Below are 18,957 nucleotides of genomic sequence, written 5' to 3' on the forward strand. Positions count from 1 at the left end.
TTATTTTTTATTTTTTTGTGATGCATTGTTGAGATATTGTTAATGGGTCGTTTAAGCACTGAGTTAAATCTACATGTACATGACAAGCAATACACAAACTCTGTGCAAACTATTCATGTGAGCAAAGCATCAAAGTCAAACAAAAAGTCAGGTCTTTTTGATCCCTCTGGCTTTCCATACACATACAGTAATCATTGTCAAATAATCTAATATGGACTCTGGCTTTTGATTTGGATGTGTGTTTGTTTGTGTGTGACAAGCGGTGAAGTTGCTGAGCTCTCTGTTGAGTGTGGCTCTGAGCCTGAGCGTCGGGATTGAAAACAGTCAGAAGCTGTATGATGTGCAGAGGACAAAGACAGTGAGACAGAAAAGCACTCAGCAACTTGAGAGAATACAGAAGAAGATCTCGGAGGTAAGAGCTGTTCTTTCTGTAGACTGCAGATGTTTGCAGAATTGTGTGTTTTTCTTTGTGTTAATGAATCAAGCTTTAATGCCCCCATGCTTCCTCTGATGCTCCTAAAAGTTGCAGGAAAAGAGGACGGAGGTGGAGAGCATGACGGACATCATCTTCAAAGGAGTTTTTCTTAAAAGATATCGGTACATCGGAACATTTCTCACATTGCTGCAATTTTCCGGTAGTATATTAATTAAAGGAAACTCAACTTATTTTGTATATGTCTGTGTGCTTGTGCCAGGGACATGCTTCCAGAAATTCGCTCAGTCTGCATAGAGGAGTTGGGTTTGTGGATGAAGCTTTACAGTTCTGCTTTTCTCAATGACAGTTACCTCAAATACATGGGCTGGATGATGCATGATAAGGTCAGCAGCAGTTTTGCTTGTAGCTTTTATAAGCAGTCCAAAACCTTTAAGCAGCTTTAAGGCAATGAAAACAAGCTGAAACTCATCATATGTCATCTTTTAGGTACCGGATGTGCGTCTGAAGTGTGTGTTAGCCCTGAAGGGTCTCTTCGGTGATCCTGTCCTCCTCCCTAAACTAGATCTCTTCATCAGTCGCTTCAAGGTAAATAAACTCCCTTTTTAAAGCCTTCAGCTATACACTATGTCCTGTGAATGCCTGCATCTGGCCTACAGTGCATAATAAAGGAATTCAAACCCCATGAGCCTTTTCACATTTTGTCCTGTCACAACCACAAACTTCAGCGTATTTTATTAGGATTTTATTGCAACAGACCAACAGAAAGTAGCGCATAGTTTTGAAGTAGCAGGAAAAAGATGTGGAAGTTTTGTACAAGTCAAAAGTTAATCTAGTCAAGTAAAAAGTGGTGAGCACTTGTATTTAACTGACTTTTAATTGATTCCCCTAAATAAAAGGAAATGTAACCAATTGCTCTAATTAGTACGTAGCGTGCACCTGTGTACATTTTTACCTCAGTATAAATCCAGCTGTTCAGTGATGCATCAGAAGTGTGTTAAGGAACATTGATTAACAAATTATGGGCGCGGTGGTGCTGCAGGGCTCCTCAACGCAGCCGTCGCGGGTTTGAGTCCCCACCCCATCGACCCTTACCGCATGTCTTCCCCTCTTTATCTCTCCACCCCATTTCCTGTCGGTCAACTTGCAAAATAAAGGCCACTAGTGCCGCGTAAGCCGGGGCACACAGTAAACTGCTAAAAAGTCTTCAAAACGAACTGTATTATATATGGCACACTGCACCGTGCAACCAGTCACAAAGATGCGCAATGCCACTGGCTAGTCTGGTTAAATGGCCTTAAATGCCGTTCTTGTTTTTCCCAAGCTGCAAGGCAAATTAGTTCTTCCTCTTCGTCTGATGACACCATGGCAGAAAGTGTGGGAAATGTAGGAGATTGGTACGCTTAGCTATGAAACCTCAAACATCCGTGGACAGTGAGCGCAGAGTCTGCACTGCTCACAGTACACACACAGTTCGCCCGACTCTGTGGGAACCTTTAGTCAAGGACTTCGTTTATCTGGCCTTAATGGAAGAGTAGCTTCATTAGAAGAAAGCCATTATGGAACAATAGCCACAAGCCATTTATATTTACTCAGGAGTCTAAGAACAAAAGAAATGCATGTCATACATTTCAAAATTTTATTTGGAAAAGATCATAATTATGCATTCCTTTGTGTTGGTCTGTCCCATTAACATCTCGATGAAACACAATGAAGTTTGTTGCTGTAATGTGACAAAGGTGAAGAAGAGGTGTGAATTAGTTTGCAAGGTGGCATTTTCTTAAAGTAAATGTTCTTATGCAGTTAAAAATTACTGTATTCAATAATAGTACTTAATAAAAAAAATCCTTAAATTTTTTAAAATAAGGCCTATGAAAACAGTTGGTTGGGTTAAAGGTTTGAGTTAATAGGTTCATATATCTGCCTGAGTTTCAAATGTTCTTTATCATCGCTGCTGATTCTCTGTCTCATGGTGTGCCAGAACCGTCTGATCTCCATGGTGCTGGATAAGGACAATGAGGTGGCAGTACAGACCATGAAACTTTTGGTGCTAATCTCCAGGTGAGTTGTTTTTATGTTGATTTCCGTTTTTCTCTTTGGCTTTTTTTTTTCTATTGTACTCCTCTTCACTCCTCAGCGCTACAGATGAAGTGCTCACTCCCGAGGACTACAAGCAGCTCCTTCAGTTTGTTTACTGCTCTCATCGCCCTCTTGCAGCCACTGCAGGGGAGCTGCTGTATTCAAGGTACAAAGACCTCCATCCCTTAGACAAATAAACCAATTACTTGTTTTTATGAGAAGGTTATTGGTCTGTTTCAGGCTTCTCAGTGCTGTACCTCCTACCTCTGATAATCAGGACGAACGGAATGAAGAAGAGGAGCAAAGACATCAGATATTTGTTAGACTTAAAGCTTTACTGCAATTTCATCAGGAGTCTGAGGTGAAAAACAAACTAGATGTTTTTACAATTTCGTTTAAAAAGGTGCTTATTGCATTTAATATTTTATTCATTATTTTTATATTGCCTGTTCATGCAAACCTTCAGCTTCACAACCATATTGTTTACCTGGTGGACAGCCTTTGGGACTGGGGTGGATCTCTGCTGAAAGACTGGCCCGCACTCACAGCTGCACTTCTGCAGAACAGCCCAGGTAGGAAAGTCTGTGTGTAAGATGGAAAAACTATAGAAAACGGTCCTTTTTATGTTAGACAATAAAACAAATTTAAAATATCAAAGCTGAAAGTCATGGATCTCCTAACATCATGCAGACCAAAAAGAAATACAGTTAGTATTAGTACACAGTTCAAACCATGCATTATTTATGGTATAAGGATTTATAAGTGCACTTGCAACGATAAACTTGCACTCCTGCAAAGTCACTGATATGATACTGTATACTCTAATCAGCCATTACATTGTAGTCTACACAACACAAGGTAACAACATAATCATCCTCAAAAGACACAATAGAAGTCTTAACTCAAATGGCCTCCAAACTAAAGTGAATGGAAGTGTCATGTGTGAGAAATGGACCCAGAAGACACCAGACATTCACGAAGACCTCTGATTCTTTGTGGATTCACTGGCTGGTCAGAACTCCTGCCAAAAGGACTAAAGTGAATGTGATGTTATAGCAAATTATTGTGACAGCAATGTTGCCACTTTAAAAATTATTGCTGGCATTAAACAAAAAAAATCATAAAGAAAATTATACATTTAATATTTACTAATGGATCAATAAATTGATCCATTAGTGAATCAGCAGAGCACGAAACCAACCAGTAGATTACAAGAAACTGTCAATTAATACTAGTTTAGCTTAACTAAATAAAAATAAACTACATTTAGATCAGCTAAAATAAAAGAAGATAAACCAAGCTAAGCCAAAATAAAATTAGCTAAACTAAACTGACCTAAGTTTAAGATGTGCTAAGATAAAATAAACCAAGGTGAGTTACAAATGGTAAGATAAGATGAACTAAGCTAAGCTGAAAGAAATTAAGCTAAAATAACATAAACTAAGGTAAGGTAAACTAAGATAAATTAAGATAAACTAAACTAAATTAAGATAAAGTCAGATAAGAAAAAATAAGCTAAACTAAGATAAACCAAAACAAGTTAGAATAAGTTAAGAGTAGATGAGATAATAGAAGATAAGTGAACTAAACTTAAGTCTTTTAAGATATAAAGAGGAAAAAGAAAAAAGGTATGACAGAATATTGTTTTTGCTTTGTGATAAAATATATCTGCTGCAATTTCTGAAATAAACTCTTTTATTGTCATAAATTGCTAAATTTCTTAATGTTTTACGATATAACAACTGGTAAATTTAAAGCATTGTCAGTTAGTTTCCATTCCTGGATTTCAAACTATGGGTGTTTGTGTTGTAGGTTTTACTCCAGCAGAACAAGCAGTGATTGTGGAGATCCTGATCGCTTCGGTACGTCAGGCTGCAGAAGGGCCAGCTCTGGTAGGGAGGAGTGGGGCCAAGAAGGTCAGTGTATGATGCTGTTGTATAATGAAAGAAAGCTGAATGATATCTCGCATTTAATCTAGTAAGACATAAGTCTTCAAATATACAGTAAATGCCCTGAACAAACTGCGATTGCTACAGATCATGAGCACCAGAGAAAGGAAAATACAAGCTGACGACGGCCTAAAGCTCACTGAACATCTGTTTTCTGTGCTCCCCAAGTTACTCTCCAAGGTATTTATACCAGTTACAGCAGTCTATACAAACGTCCGTTTCATTCTAGGTGGTAAGGGATAATAATATGATTTATTTTATTGTGTTTTTGCAGTTTTCAGGTAGTGGTGACCCTGTTGCTTCCCTTATGCGGATTCCTCAGTACTTCCACCCAGACAGTCAGGTGGCTAAAAACGCGCAGGTCTGCATCTTAGCCCATCAGTTCCCTGCTAAATAATAAAAGTAAAAAACAAGGTTTTTTTATGTGTAAAAAGTTAGTGCTAGTTAAATTACAATCAAAAGATAGAACTACTATTTTTAATTATGTTATTAAAATATAGGAAATGGAATAATGATGTTTCTAATTTACCATTTAAATCATTCATAAAATAACAAATAACTTTATATCCATTTACTTGTTCAGAAATATGTAATTTAGTTTATCTTGTTAATCTACTGAAGAGTTGTTAAATATTTTGTCTTGACTTTTGAGTACCCCGAGAGTTTACTGTAAAATTATTTGGGAAGAAAACGAATCAAGTACTTCAATTATAGAAGCTTATTAGTGCTGTGTTTTTTTGTGTCCTTAGTTGATAATTGTAATTTAACAAAAATAGTTAATTGTTTCATATGATGCCATTTGTTCAGTTCGTTTCGAGCCTGATGACAGAGATGGCAGCTGTTTTGGACCTCCACTCGAGCCCTGCGGTTCTGGAAGCAGCGGCTCGGACATACCTCAGTCTGTGTGACGGCGGAGCAGCCTGGGCCTCTGCAGCCGGCGCCTCAAGGGACGTTCTGGTCCAGCGCTGGCTGGACCAACTGACAGGGCTGCTGGGGGAAACACTCAGGGTGGGTGTCACAGTTCCCTTCGTGTAGCCAAGTATATTTTTGGAAATACGGCTGTAGTCATCTGTTTTATTCCCTTTTTGTAATGTCTGCCATGCTTTTGTCAGTTTTAGTTTTGAATGAGATAGCTGCGCATTGGTCACCAGATTTGCTCAGGGTTCCCAAACAGTGTTTAAAAGTGTGGAACAGTAGGAAATTTGCTTAAACCAAGTTAAAATTTAATACGGACAAATCTGTGAGTTTCAGAGCTTCATTCGTTATTCCATTACCTAAAAGGTAAAAATCTGAATTTCTGAAAATATTAGGTTTTCGCTTAAATTCATGTTTAAAAGGCGTCTGAAAAAATAAAGAATTTTCAATTGTAGATTTTGTAGAAACTCTTCACACTTCAGTTGTGTCTTGTTTATTGAAATAGTGAAATAGTGGACATCACACCTTTCCAATAATTTAATTAGAGAAGTCTAACATTTTGTTCGTAATCTTTGGATTCATTGTTATACCCGTATTACGTATCTGTGTATTAAATAATAAATCCTACCTAACAGGATATTTTTTTTTTGTTCAGGGTGGCTGTTTTTCTGCTGAGGAAGAGACGACGACACAAATTGTAACGACACTGAAGAAACTCTGCGCTTTCCACAAGTAAGATTTGACCAGTGGGCGAGCACAGCAGATCAGCAGTTTGGTCCCATTGACTTGTACATGTGTCCTGTTCCCATCTGTTTCTGTCTGTGTTGGGGTAGCTGTCATGACCTCGGTCAGTGGAGCGTGTTTGATCTGCTGTCTCCTCTCCTGACGGAGGACGGCAGCCAGGGAGGAGCACCACCCGAGGTACCGTCACTAAATCAGACACATTTTCTGACTTACGGTCTCAGTGTTTTGTTCTGATTATGCGTTGTTTCCACAGGTGCTGGAGGAGGTACTTCGGTGCATGTCATTCGCCATGCTGTGGTCCCTCAGTACGAGCAGCGAAACTCTGACTTGCAAAGTGAGTGCATCTGCATCATGCGTTCACTGTGCAGTGAATGTGAACTTCCTTGTATGTACAGACATGTTACAAGTAGGGAAATTTTACACTAGTTCTATGGAGAAAGTACTGTTTTCTGTGTGTTTGGCGGTGATTATGCTACGTCCTTTATTTTTATTGTAAAGTTTTACATACACTCATCATGGGCTTGAATACCTTAGTCTTTTAATCAGACACTCAAACTGTTTTCTTTTTCCTGGGTGGATGATGACATAACAAGGTTGGTTTTTCTGACACAATTCATACATTTCCAGTAGCGTTGGGGTTAAAGTTAGCCTCCTTTATTCATTCCAAAACCAGTTTAGAAGTGTGTTTGGGATCATTGTCCTGTTGGACCACCCAACCTTGTCCAGGTTTCAACCATCTAGTTTTTGATTTGAGGGGAAATATTTAGAGGCACTTCTTCAGTATTTTATCAGTACCACCGGCAGCAAAATGGTGCTGCCAGCGCCATGCTTGACAGCTGGTAGAGTCTTCTCAGGTATGAAAGCCTCACGTTCACTCCTCCACATATACTTCATGTCAAAGTGGCCAGATGGTTCAATGTTTGTTTTGTCTGACCCGCTTCACTCTGGATAGTGACTCTACTCCAGTAGGTTTCAGTTCATGGCAGGCTTGATTCTTGGTGGTTTATTCCTCCTAATTTCCTTTCATCTGAGGATGACTGCATGGGTCAGACGAACTATGGTTAAAATATTAGTCATATATCCAGTCATAATAATAACAGAAGCTTATTGATGGCTACAAAAACAATGTGATCGGGGTGCAAATCGCTAATTCATTTAACCAAATATTTGTGAGGGTGTATGTATGTATGTATTTGAGCTTGTGTGCATGATTTCAACCTGTGTGAATTAGAGAAACATCACAAAAAATTAAAACAAGTTTAGGAGAGTTTTGCCCACGATGAGTGTGTTTCCATAATCTGGACTGCATGGAAAACTGGATCTATTTTTCTAGTTTTGTAAAACATTACTCCCTCTCTTGGAGTAATGTTTTGCACCAAGACAATTTCCACATTTGGAGATGCAACATGCTTTTTTCTTGTTTAGGAGAAGGCTGTGGTCCAGAGGCTCCAGCTGCGTCTCTTTTGCGAGAGGAGCCATCGGTATCTCTCCCACTGCGACCACAGCGTGCGGTATCAGGTACATCAGGAAGTAGGATGATGATCATCTCACCACCTTCTTTTTCCTCTTGTCTTCTCTAACCTTACCTTCCCTTGCTCCAGGCTTTTCTGGGGGTGTGCGATGTACTGATAGCTCATTCGTACCAGCTGCAGGTGTGGGATCCCACCTGCTTCGGCCCACTGCTCTACACGCCCAGTCCCAAGCTGCAGAGGGCGCTGCTCACCTTTGTATGCACACAAGTGTTTGTCGTCCCAGACTGCGACAACTACAGTAGAGGTAAGATCTCAGCATATTTATACATATATATATTTTGCTGCCAGTTTGAATTATCATTTGGTGGTTGCTGCTTTACATTGAAAGAAATCTGACAGATATAATGTCCAAAGACAAGCCAGAGGTCAATGTCCACAGGTGTGATTTGGAAATAAGAAGCCTTCAAGCACACAAATGCTGTGCACAAAACGTTGTGACATTTTATATCCAAAATAAAAACTTGTAGGCTTCAGGATGTTTGCATCCTGATAGATTGATTGTGATGTTATCCAGAAAAGCAGATGTTCTATTCACATGGAAACCATGTTAGACCAAGACTTTGTATCAGGGAGAAATATTTTTTGATTTAGTTTTTCATTTTGTGCTTTTGTGATATTTCTGACTTTATCGGAGCATAGAAAAGGATAAACAAATATGATCCTGTAGTAGAATAAGCATAAAAACTAACATTAATGAAGTAACAGAAATGACCTAAAATGAATAAGAATAAAACAGAACAAATTTGTCTTTAGTTAAAAGAAATATTAGCACAATAAACTTGACTCAACCTGCTGTGAACTATGTTATTTAGAATTTATCATGATTGTTTAGTTTATACTCATTATGTAGCGACTTTTAATTAATTAATTCATTTAGTTCAGTAATTCCTAATTTTGATGATTGTAGCTTTCAGCAAATGAAAACCCAAAATTCAGTTTCTCAGAAAATGTGAATATTAATAAGACCGTATAAAAGCTGGATTCTAATGCAGAAGTGTTGGACTACTGAGAAATATCTTCATATGTTGTTCAGTATATGGACTTGTGGCTCTGATGCGGTGTGGCATGGGGGCGTAATAGTGGCCTTATGTTGGTCTGCACCGCTGGGTTTGGTCTCTCTTGTATTCTTTTTGACAAAACTCCATAGATAGGATATGATTTCTATTAAATGAAGCACAGTAGGTAACACCATGGTCGTTAAAGCAGGTTCTCTACTTTACGCAGTGTGAGCAGGTGACAAGTCTTGCTGAAGAATGAAATGAGCATTTCCATAAAGCTTGTTAGCAGAGGGAAACATGAAGTGCTCTTGTCCTTGTAGATGGCTACGCTGGCATTAGACTTGATAAAACACAGTGGACCAACATTAGAATATGAACGCTGTCCCCGAATTATCACAGACAGTGGAAACTTCACACTGGAACGCAAGCCGCATTTGTTCTGTGCGTCTCCACTCTTCCTCCAGACTGTGTGACCTTGATCTCCAAATAAAATGCGAACGTTACTTTCGGTGAGCACCAGTCCAGTCCTTCTCCTTAGCCCAGAGAAGATACTTCTAAGATGATGTTGTCTCTGATTAAGGAGGGGCTTAACACAAGTAATGTGACAGTTGCAAGCCATGTTCTGGATGCGTCTGTGTGTGGTGGCTCTTGAAGCTCCGACTCCAGCTGCAGTCCTCATCATCTCCCTCAAAGTCTTTAATGGCCGTTGTTTCACACTCTTCCTAAGACTCCAATAATCGCTGTTGCTTATACACCTTTTTCTAGCACAGTTTTTCCTTTCACCCAACTTTCCATTACTATGCTTGGATACAGCACTCTGTGACGAGCTAGATTCCGTTGCAATGACTTTTTGTGGCTTACACTCCCTGTGGAGGGTGTCAATGGCTGTATGCTGGACATCTGTCAAGTCAGCAGTCTCCCCCATGATTGTGTAGACCGAAATATAAAATTTCTGCATTAAACAAACTTTTATTTTAATTGGTGGTATCTGATATTCTAGTTTTCTGAGAAACCCAATTTGGGTTTTTCATTAGCTCAAGGCCACAATCATGAAAATGAACAGAAACAAATGCTTGAAATGTGTGTAATAAATCTATGTAATCTGAGTTTGACCTTCTGAATTCATTTACTGAAATTACTTAACTTTTTCATAATATTCTAACTTGTTTAGATGCAGCCACTGCTCTCCTCCAAAGGTTGACAAGACATTTAGAATATTAAGAGGAAAATATGAGCTGGGAATAAAAAGTTGTTATATAAAAAAGAATTACGCTTTTGTAAAACCAATAACATTTGCACCTCTTTGGGCCTTGACAATTCAGTTAGGTTGAACCATCAGAGAAGGAAATGCCTCCTAAACATTTTAAATATGACAAGGAGCAAGATGTTGCTTTTGATCTGTTGCAAGAAACAGGACAGTAATAAAAAAAAAACTGATTAAGTTTTACAGTTTGTTCAATTTTCTTCAGTCTGGCTTGCGGAGGAGTGGAAATGCACAGCGCTGCACACAAAGTAATGCTGATTTTATCTAACCCTGCAGTGCTGCACAGTAGATGGCGCTGTCACTCCGCCTCCCCTCAGAATGAAACACTGATCCGGTAAAGCAGCTTTCTGTGCTTAGAACCATGCAGATTGTTAAATGCATGGCCACACATTTGGTTTAATAAATCGCAGCAGAGTCGCCTGTAAATGTCTCATGATCTCCAACCTGACCTGACAGTCGGCCCCTATTTAAAAAGGAGGCCCTGTTAATACCTTCAGACTGAAACACGACTGACTAATTTGTATGGAAGCGTGTTCGACTTTGTTATGCAAAGTGATGCAGCGTGTAAACAGAAGACGGCGACGGGCTTCTCTCTGATTCATAATGAGGAAAACGAGTGAGGTGTGGGAAACCATAAAATGAGGGTGGTCTTTTTGTAGAGTCCTGCAGATAAACTGCTGAATTCATTCACTGTGTCTGAAATATTTCATTGTCTTTTATAAGGGCTTCTGCTTTCACAGACATATTGCATCCAAGTATGGGAAAGTCCAGGAAAGCCAATAACTGTCCGGGTGGGAATCTTTTAAATGTTCAAGCAAATATAATCCAAGATTATTGGTTTTTGAACATGTAATAAAAAGCTATTGTTTTATTGGATATTCCTGGTAATGATTTTGTTTTATAGACAGTGTTTTCTATTAGCTGCAGGATCAGAGATCACTCAGAGGGCAGGGGCACTGAGGTAAATCAAAAAATCAGGGCAATCTCTTTCCGTGAGAAAATTCCATTAACTCTGGCTCGCCTCCGAGCCCATTTTATTAGCCTTGTGAAAGATTGAAGCCACATGGTGTCACAACCATAACTACACTCTGATGTTATCTTTTATTTCCAACTGCTAAGGCCATTGTTTGAAAGTTTGAAACTCCCCTTCCTCGTTTATGCTTTGTTCTTTCTCTTTCCACTATATGATTCAGTGTGATTAATCCCTCTTCTCGCTTCATTCCCGTATTTCTCCCCGTCTTTTAACTCTTGACCATTTCACATCCAATACCATGCTTCAACCACACCCCACCCCTCCCTCAGTCAGTGAGAGCTCTGAAGTGGACAGGCTGGAGGAACTTCACAAAAGAAGAAATCTACTCGCGGTCTACTGCAAGCTGGTCGTACATGGAGTGCTGGAGATGAGCGTGGCAGCGGAGCTCTACACATACTACATGAAGGTGAACTTCCTCAAATAGGTTACATTCTCTATATCGCACCTATTCACGTCCACATATAGAGAAAGATCAGTGCAGTACTTGTGTCTTATAGGGTTATGATTAGGATTGTTGTTTTAGAGACTTCAGACTTTTTAAAAATACAAATAAAACTAACAATTAAACAGCAGCAACAACTGACTTTTTCACTTAAGTGTTAAAACCTTTATAGATCATAAATTGTATTTTTCCTTTACATTTTGTAAAAAAGGTCTTAAATATTACTTCCAAAATTCACTCACTATATGAATAAATATTATTTTGTCAGCATTTATTTAAGAGGCCTAATAAAGGTTTCTAAAAACATACTGTTTTGATAAATATTTATTTGTCTTAACTATTCAGTTTCTGTATTTTTTGATATTTTATTAAAATGTAACACTTTTGAAACAACAAAAAATTGTATTTTCTTCACAGGCATGTAGTAATTTAAATGTATCTGTTTTACAGGATTTTGTTTTTTTTTTTTTTTCACGATGACCCCTTCATACAATAAAATGACTTGCATGTATCCTCATAGAGCGTTCTGTTTGTACTTGGAAGTAATATTTTCCGAGTTCCCAGTCAAACATAAACAAGAACACTACTAGAAGAAATATAGTCTCATCAGAATCAGACTTTTTTTTAGACATTGAATTTATAACAATGAACTTTCATCCTGTGCAATTATGGATGTGATTTTGTTTTTACTTCAAATTTGCCAGCAAAAATGTCAACTGAAAAAAATGTGTTGACCTTCTGGTGTATGGATGAAATGCACACTACTGGGTAACTGTTAAGAGACTCACCTCTGCCCAACGCACTGGTGTGTCACGTGATCAAATGAGCGTAATTTGATTGACTAAGCAGCTCGAACCGATCTAGTGCTGAATGCTGTGGCTTTAGTCACCAGAAGGTCAACACATTTGCAGGCACAATTGTCACAGGCGAATTGATGTAGGTGAAATTTGTGCTGGTGAATTTAAGGTAAAAAAAAAAAAATCACATACATAATTGTACCTGTCAAATGCCACATTACATTTGTCATAAAACCCAAGCTGGATTTAGTAATTTTCGGGTCCAAGGCGAATCCCAGTAATAGTCCTCCGATATCTGTTATATAGACGCAGACACATTCATTAGCTCACCCCATGTCTAAAAAGCCTGGAAATAGATCAGTCCTTTTTTGCAGTAGCGTCATCATCCACACAAGTATCCAGGTTTTACTTAAGTACATTAGCAAAAAAGTCTTACTTTAAGAAAAAAAATTAATAAATACAATTGTTGTTACCCTTGCTTTTGACACTTAGTGCATTTAATAAGGTTGGAGCAAACAGAGAGAGGGATCTTTGATTTTTCCTCCTTGCACAATCTCTCCAGATCATCCAGAGTCTGGGTCCTTTCTTCTCTTCATCTCACCCCAAGGTTTTTCCATAGGACTTATTCCTTGGGCCATAAAGAAGATTAATTTGACATCTAGTCAACCAATTTACCTATATGATTTGAAGGATTATCTTGCTCGAAGAACCAGTTTCAGTTTGCTGGTAGAGTTCACAAGATTTTTAAATCTATTTGCATTGCTAAAACAAATGCTCTTGCAGTCACTGCATTCTTGCAGCTGCTTGAAAGAGCTTGCCAAGAATGTGGAACAGTCCAGTGTTCAATTGCCAAACCATTACCTAATGTTAAAGTCAACTCTTATACAGAACTTTAGCATTAAAAGAAGAAAAGAACCAAACTGGAAGCATTTACAACGGGATGAGGGCATGTAACTCGTCAAATAAAGCTGGAGTTTGAACTACACTTCAGAACCAGTGTCACTTATTGTAAAAACACCATGTATATTCTCAGTTAGTGGCAGACCCTCTACAAGAAGTTAAATAATTTACCCTTCAGTGATCTATTGCAAAATGACTCTTTGTCCCCAGCATTACAGCGACTTTGGAGACATCATCAAGGAAACAATTTACAGGACCAGACAAACAGATAAAATAGAGAGCGCTCGTACTCTGGTGCTTTGTTTGCAGCAGGTAAAGCCAGCTTGTGCAAAAAAAAAGAGAAGAAATTCACCTTTTTTTTTTCTGTCGACAGAGCAGCTGATGTGTTTGTCTCTGCTCTACCCAGCTGTTTATGCAGCTTAAGCGGGAACAAGAGAGCGGTGGCAGAGCTCACTCAGGAGTACAGACTTTCACCTGCATTAAGGAGCTGGCCAGGCGCTTCGCCCTCACATTCGGAGACCTTGTCAAGTTTCGCGAGTGTCTCGTCATGATCCACAGGTCAGCGAGGGCCCTCGTATCTGTAACTGTCATATTTGTGTCTGTTCAGATTTTTGTTGCTGATGTTCTCGCGTGAATATATTTAGGAATGGCGTAGAGTTTGTGTTCCAAGATTTCAGACAGACTCCAGACAACGCTACACCTCCGTACCTCTCCTACCTGACCATCCTTAGTGAGTTCTCCAACAAACTGCTCAAACCCGACAAGAAGACAGTGTGAGTGTGCAAGCAACAGGCAAGTTAGAGGAATATGAACTTTGACATTTCTCAAAGCCTTTTTTTTTTCTTTCTCTGTATTCACAGGCTCTCCTACCTGCAAAAACATACTGCTGAGCACATTATTGACCTCAGGGAGGAGTGCTGGCAACCGCTTATCTACTATCGCGCATCTTTATTGGCGGTGGCAGAAACGGAGGACGCCATATCGTATGTAAGCTCAGACAGGAGGCCCTACCTTCACAGTCGCTCTCCCATCGGCAAACAAAAACTGGAAGGTATGACACTGCGCCTTTCACTGCAGAATCAGAGGGTTCCTACACAGTCTTGAGAAGTAGGGGATTTGATTTAATTATTTCTTATTCTGGAGAAGTTTGGAAAAAGAAAAGGGCAAGGAAAAATATTTGGATCTCCAGACTTAATTCCCTTTCCTAATGTCTAAAAGTTTCTTCTTTGTGTCCTTCTTTCTTTCTGGTCCTTGGTTTCTTACCTTCATGGTGTCCTTTCGTCCTTCCCTGCCTTTATGTTTTGTGTCCTTATTTTTCCTTATTCTTATCTTTCCTTCTGTGCTCCTTTATCTTTGCTTTCTTTTCCTCCTGTCTTCGTTCCTTCCCTGTTCTTTCTTTCTTTCTTTCTTTCAATCCATGCATCTTTTTATCATTATTCTGTCCTTTGTTTTGTACCACATTCTTTCCTAGTTTACCCCTTTCTTTCCTTCTTTGTCCTTAGCTGGACAATTTCAGGAAAACATTAAATTGCATCACTATTGCTTTATGTTATTGATTATGATTAACCCACATATTTTGACTCTTTCCTTATTGTTTCACTATTAAAATGCCCCCACCAATCTTTGCAAGCTTTAGCGTCTCAGTCACTAAGTGTATACATCAAGTGTGGATTTTCAGGGCAGTGAAATTCTATCCAACACGTCAAATATATTATTGGCATGAAGTAACTGGATACATGCATGTATTCAGTTATCCAAGCAGTCTGCGATATTGAACACATTGATATTTTCGATGTTAATTGGAAAACCTTGTGCAGCTTTAGTTGTGTCCTTTGTTCTTTCCTTGTTTCCTTCCTTCCTTTCTTTCTTTTTTTGTGTCCTTCTTTACTTCCTTGTTTCTTTTCTCATATCTATTTGTACTGTCCTCTTCTTTCCTTCCCTTTTTTCTTCCTTATTTTCATTCCTTGACTCCTACATCTCTTGTTTTTCCTGTCTTCTGCCCTTCCTGTCTTGTGTCCATTCTATCCTTCATCTTGTCCTTCCTTCTTTTCTTTAGTTTGTTGTCATTTTTTCCTTTCTTGTATTCTTCCTTCCTTTCCTATTTTTCCTTTCTTTCTCTTCCTTCTGGGGCGGCTGTGGCTCAGGTGGTAGGAGTTTGTCCTGTAACTGGTGGGTTGTCGGTTCAAACCCCCTGCCGATTGTATGGCAGCCTCACTCCTCTGTCATGTGTCCCAGGGCAGCTGTGGCTACAATGTAGCTCACCACTGTCAGTGTGTGAATGGGTGGATGGATGGGGGGATGACTGAATGTAGTGTGAAGCGCTTTGGAGACTTGATAAAGCCCTATACAAATAGTACCCTTCTGTCTTGTGTTTTCTTCCTTATTTCCTTCCTTTCTTGCATTCTTCCTTACAATCCTTCCTTGTGTCTTTAGTTCATTCTTCCTGCTTTTCTTTCTCATGCCCTTCATTCTTTTCTTTGTTGTGTCCTTTCCTACTTTAGTCATAATTTCATGGTGAACTTCAGCGTTTTGGCTTTTAAAATGATCACAAAAGATGAAAGTTGAGTCTGGAAAAGTCAGGAATTTGTAAATGAAAAGCGTACAGGAAGCCTTGAATCTTTTTAGTGAAAATGAGTGTAAGCTCCTACAATATTTGTTTTAGGATGTTTTAGGAAGTTCCCGGGTCAAGTTCGTCCAACTGAACAAATTAGTAAAGTTAACAAACCAAATATCAGCCAAAGGTAAGTTCTTTCTCTGCCTTTTGTTAAATAACGTTCACAAAATTCATCCATTTAACTTCGCTTTGGGAATAATAAAGTATTTTGAATTGAAAAGCATTTTTCCAAATTACCTCAGTCCTCAGGCGACTGTGGGTGACACGGATCCGTTCTCTGTCAGCTTCAACATAGCTTCTAATGTCCTCAGCAACAACAGCGAATCAGATGATGGCAGTGTGGACGTTGAGCTGTGAGTTCGAGGAAGTTGGAGTGGATCATCTCTTCTGTATCTGCACCCTGTCTACTTGATTTGGCTGTGCAGACATCCAGGCTTCCATGCTTTGTTGAATTGAAACAATCAGTCTTTTAAGCTCTAAGGGGGGAAAATATGACAAAAACCCCTAAACCAAGTATAATTTAATGTTAATGTTGTGGTTTGTGTTACAAACTGTATATTTTCTCATATCCAAAAGCACTTTTGTTTTTTTGCTTCCAGCAGTACTTGATACCAAATGTGTATAATCTGGTAGTTGAAGCAGTGCCAAACAAACACTATTTACTTCTAAATAGATACGGGATTCCTACACAGCCACAGGAAGAACATTTCTTTTATCACTTTCCAGGTCTGGAGAAGTATAGAAAATACCAAAATGGGAATGGAAAAACATTTGGCTTTCCAGACTTTGTTTTCTTTTCGTAACTAAATGTTTGGGAAAAAAACATATCGTAGTCTTAGATTAGCCATATCATAAACTGAGTTTAACATTTTAACAATCATTATTTTGTTTTTGGGTTATTGACTGAGAACCCAAAGCGAAATGCAAACTCAAGAACAAAAAGGGACTGTTTTTCTGGTGGGTTCCAAATAACTAGAAGCTAAATTTTTAAAGTTTTTATAAACAAAATAAAGCATTAAATAACACAAGCTGCTTTAAAGAACCTGCATTTAACTCAATTATGACAAGTTAAAATGTTATAAATTCTAAACAAAAGCTGATTTAAATTAGTATAGATGCTAAAAAAGCAGGTAAATTTCTACTCAAATGGCCACATAATGTTAGCCAGATTGCCAGAATAATCTAGACATGTGATTCTGGAAAGGTTAAGGAAATTTAAAATGGAGGATGTGAGGGAACCCTGTGGAAATCACCATCATACTGAAACTAAAGTCATCGAACGTTTGAAGAAATAACTGAGACTGAACATATTTTTCATATGCTTTCATAGATTGAACATTTTCAGGAGAGGTTTATAAACATCGGAACAATCGGAACTGCTAAATCGCAGATAAGTCTCTGTGAACTTTTATCGATGAATGAAAATGATCAGTTTTTTGATGTTTTATTTGCAGACTTGAAAGGTTTGAAGTTTGTAAATGTGCCTTTTGTAATGTCAAATTGACCTAATCTCAAATTTCCAAGAGATAATTAGCTAAATGTTTAAAAATGAAGCCAAATACCTTTTTAGGATGATTTTAAAACCCAGAGATCATGCTATAAAAACAGGGTTTGTGTACAGTATTGGGTTTAAAGCATAGGGATAAAATACCCTGACCATTTTACAAAGTAGAAATTCACGGTAAAGGTTTGCTCTTACAAACCTTTAAAATCTCAATAATTCAATGAAATATTTGGGAACATATTTCTGTTATAGTATATATGTAATTTTGCAGTAGAAGATGCTATGAACCATGCAGCTGCCACAAACTGAAAGACACCTCAGTTGATGAGTAAATCTGTCCAGAGCATCTTTAGTATGTATCAGAAAAGTCGTGAGGGGGGTCTGCAGGGACCAAACAATGCTGTAGCATTAAATCAGAAGCATTATTTGTCCTTCAGGCTCATAATTTATGTTTTTGACATGACAGTTAATGCATTTTGCTTTTCTTTACAAAGCACCAACAGCGTACCCCCTGAAAGTTCGTCAAACATTAGCAGCTTCATTACTGGGTTTTTCTGAGTGACCCTAATGCCTCATAAAGTGTCTTTTTAACAACTATCAGGGTTTGATTACACATACATGATGTTAGATTCAGGACTATTTTTATGTGATTTTATTTTATTTTTTACAGTGCTGTACTGTAAAATGCAGATGCAAGTTCCTCAATTACACTATTTTTTTTTTTTTATAACTGTGTCGGATTGGATTTCATGCGTTTTTCACGGACTGTCAGAAATTGTGATTTATTGTCCTGAGTTTATGATTGTAATTAATGTAAATAATTTGAATGAAACAATGCATTTTACTTTTTTTTTGTAGTGTACCTTCTTATTGATACCCTTCAACATACAGAAGTCGGACAATGAAACTGAAACACCTGGTTTTAGACCACAACAATTTATTAGTATGGTGTAGGGCCTCCTTTTGCGGCCAATACAGCGTCAATTCGTCTTGGGAATGACATATACAAGTCCTGCACAGTGGTCAGAGGGATTTTAAGCCATTCTTCTTGCAGGATAGTGGCCAGGTCACTACGTGATACTGGTGGAGGAAAACGTTTCCTGACTCGCTCCTCCAAAACACCCCAAAGTGGCTCAATAATATTTAGATCTGGTGACTGTGCAGGCCATGGGAGATGTTCAACTTCACTTTCATGTTCATCAAACCAATCTTTCACCAGTCTTGCTGTGTGTATTGGTGGATTGTCATCCTGATACACGGCACCGCCTTCAGGATACAATGTTTGAACCATTGGATGCACATGGTCCTCAAGAATGCTTCGGTAGTCCTTGGCAGTGACGTGCCCATCTAGCACAAGTATTGGGCCAAGGGAATGCCATGATATGGCAGCCCAAACCATCACTGATCCACCCCCATGCTTCACTCTGGGCATGCAACAGTCTGGGTGGTACGCTTCTTTGGGGCTTCTCCACACCGTAACTCTCCCGGATGTGAGGAAAACAGTAAAGGTGGACTCATCAGAGAACAATACATGTTTCACATTGTCCACAGCCCAAGATTTGTGCTCCTTGCACCATTGAAACCGATGTTTGGCATTGGCATGAGTGACCAAAGGTTCGGCTATAGCAGCCCGGCCGTGTATATTGACCCTGTGGAGCTCCCGACGGACAGTTCTGGTGGAAACAGGAGAGTTGAGGTGCACATTTAATTCTGCCGTGATTTGGGCAGCCGTGGTTTTATGTTTTTTGGATAC

General features: G+C 38.8%; 1 protein-coding gene across 3 annotated transcripts in view; it reads left to right on the top strand.

The window, feature by feature from the left end:
- si:ch211-269e2.1 (cohesin subunit SA-2) overlaps positions 1-18,048 on the top strand; it is a 30,322-nt gene extending 12,274 nt beyond the window's left edge. Inside the window, exons 9-32 of one of the 3 annotated variants that reach the window (XM_047371357.1) lie at positions 261-412; positions 524-597; positions 696-819; positions 923-1,021; positions 2,415-2,494; positions 2,571-2,678; positions 2,753-2,873; positions 2,979-3,084; positions 4,325-4,428; positions 4,549-4,641; positions 4,736-4,822; positions 5,269-5,469; positions 6,032-6,108; positions 6,210-6,297; positions 6,374-6,454; positions 7,546-7,638; positions 7,722-7,896; positions 11,217-11,353; positions 13,297-13,398; positions 13,493-13,644; positions 13,731-13,859; positions 13,947-14,137; positions 15,749-15,827; positions 15,943-18,048. In XM_047371357.1, coding sequence (XP_047227313.1) covers positions 261-412; positions 524-597; positions 696-819; positions 923-1,021; positions 2,415-2,494; positions 2,571-2,678; positions 2,753-2,873; positions 2,979-3,084; positions 4,325-4,428; positions 4,549-4,641; positions 4,736-4,822; positions 5,269-5,469; positions 6,032-6,108; positions 6,210-6,297; positions 6,374-6,454; positions 7,546-7,638; positions 7,722-7,896; positions 11,217-11,353; positions 13,297-13,398; positions 13,493-13,644; positions 13,731-13,859; positions 13,947-14,137; positions 15,749-15,827; positions 15,943-16,057 — 2,768 coding nt within the window. In that variant the 3' untranslated portion in view covers positions 16,058-18,048. The remainder of the gene's footprint in view (positions 1-260; positions 413-523; positions 598-695; positions 820-922; positions 1,022-2,414; positions 2,495-2,570; positions 2,679-2,752; positions 2,874-2,978; positions 3,085-4,324; positions 4,429-4,548; positions 4,642-4,735; positions 4,823-5,268; positions 5,470-6,031; positions 6,109-6,209; positions 6,298-6,373; positions 6,455-7,545; positions 7,639-7,721; positions 7,897-11,216; positions 11,354-13,296; positions 13,399-13,492; positions 13,645-13,730; positions 13,860-13,946; positions 14,138-15,748; positions 15,828-15,942) is intronic. The other 2 variants (XM_047371358.1, XM_047371359.1) reach the window with 2 other exon arrangements.
- Positions 18,049-18,957: the final 909 nt, after the last annotated feature.

This window comes from Girardinichthys multiradiatus, chromosome 7 (assembly GCF_021462225.1).
Source record: "Girardinichthys multiradiatus isolate DD_20200921_A chromosome 7, DD_fGirMul_XY1, whole genome shotgun sequence".
In the NCBI taxonomy this organism is placed as follows: domain Eukaryota; kingdom Metazoa; phylum Chordata; class Actinopteri; order Cyprinodontiformes; family Goodeidae; genus Girardinichthys; species Girardinichthys multiradiatus.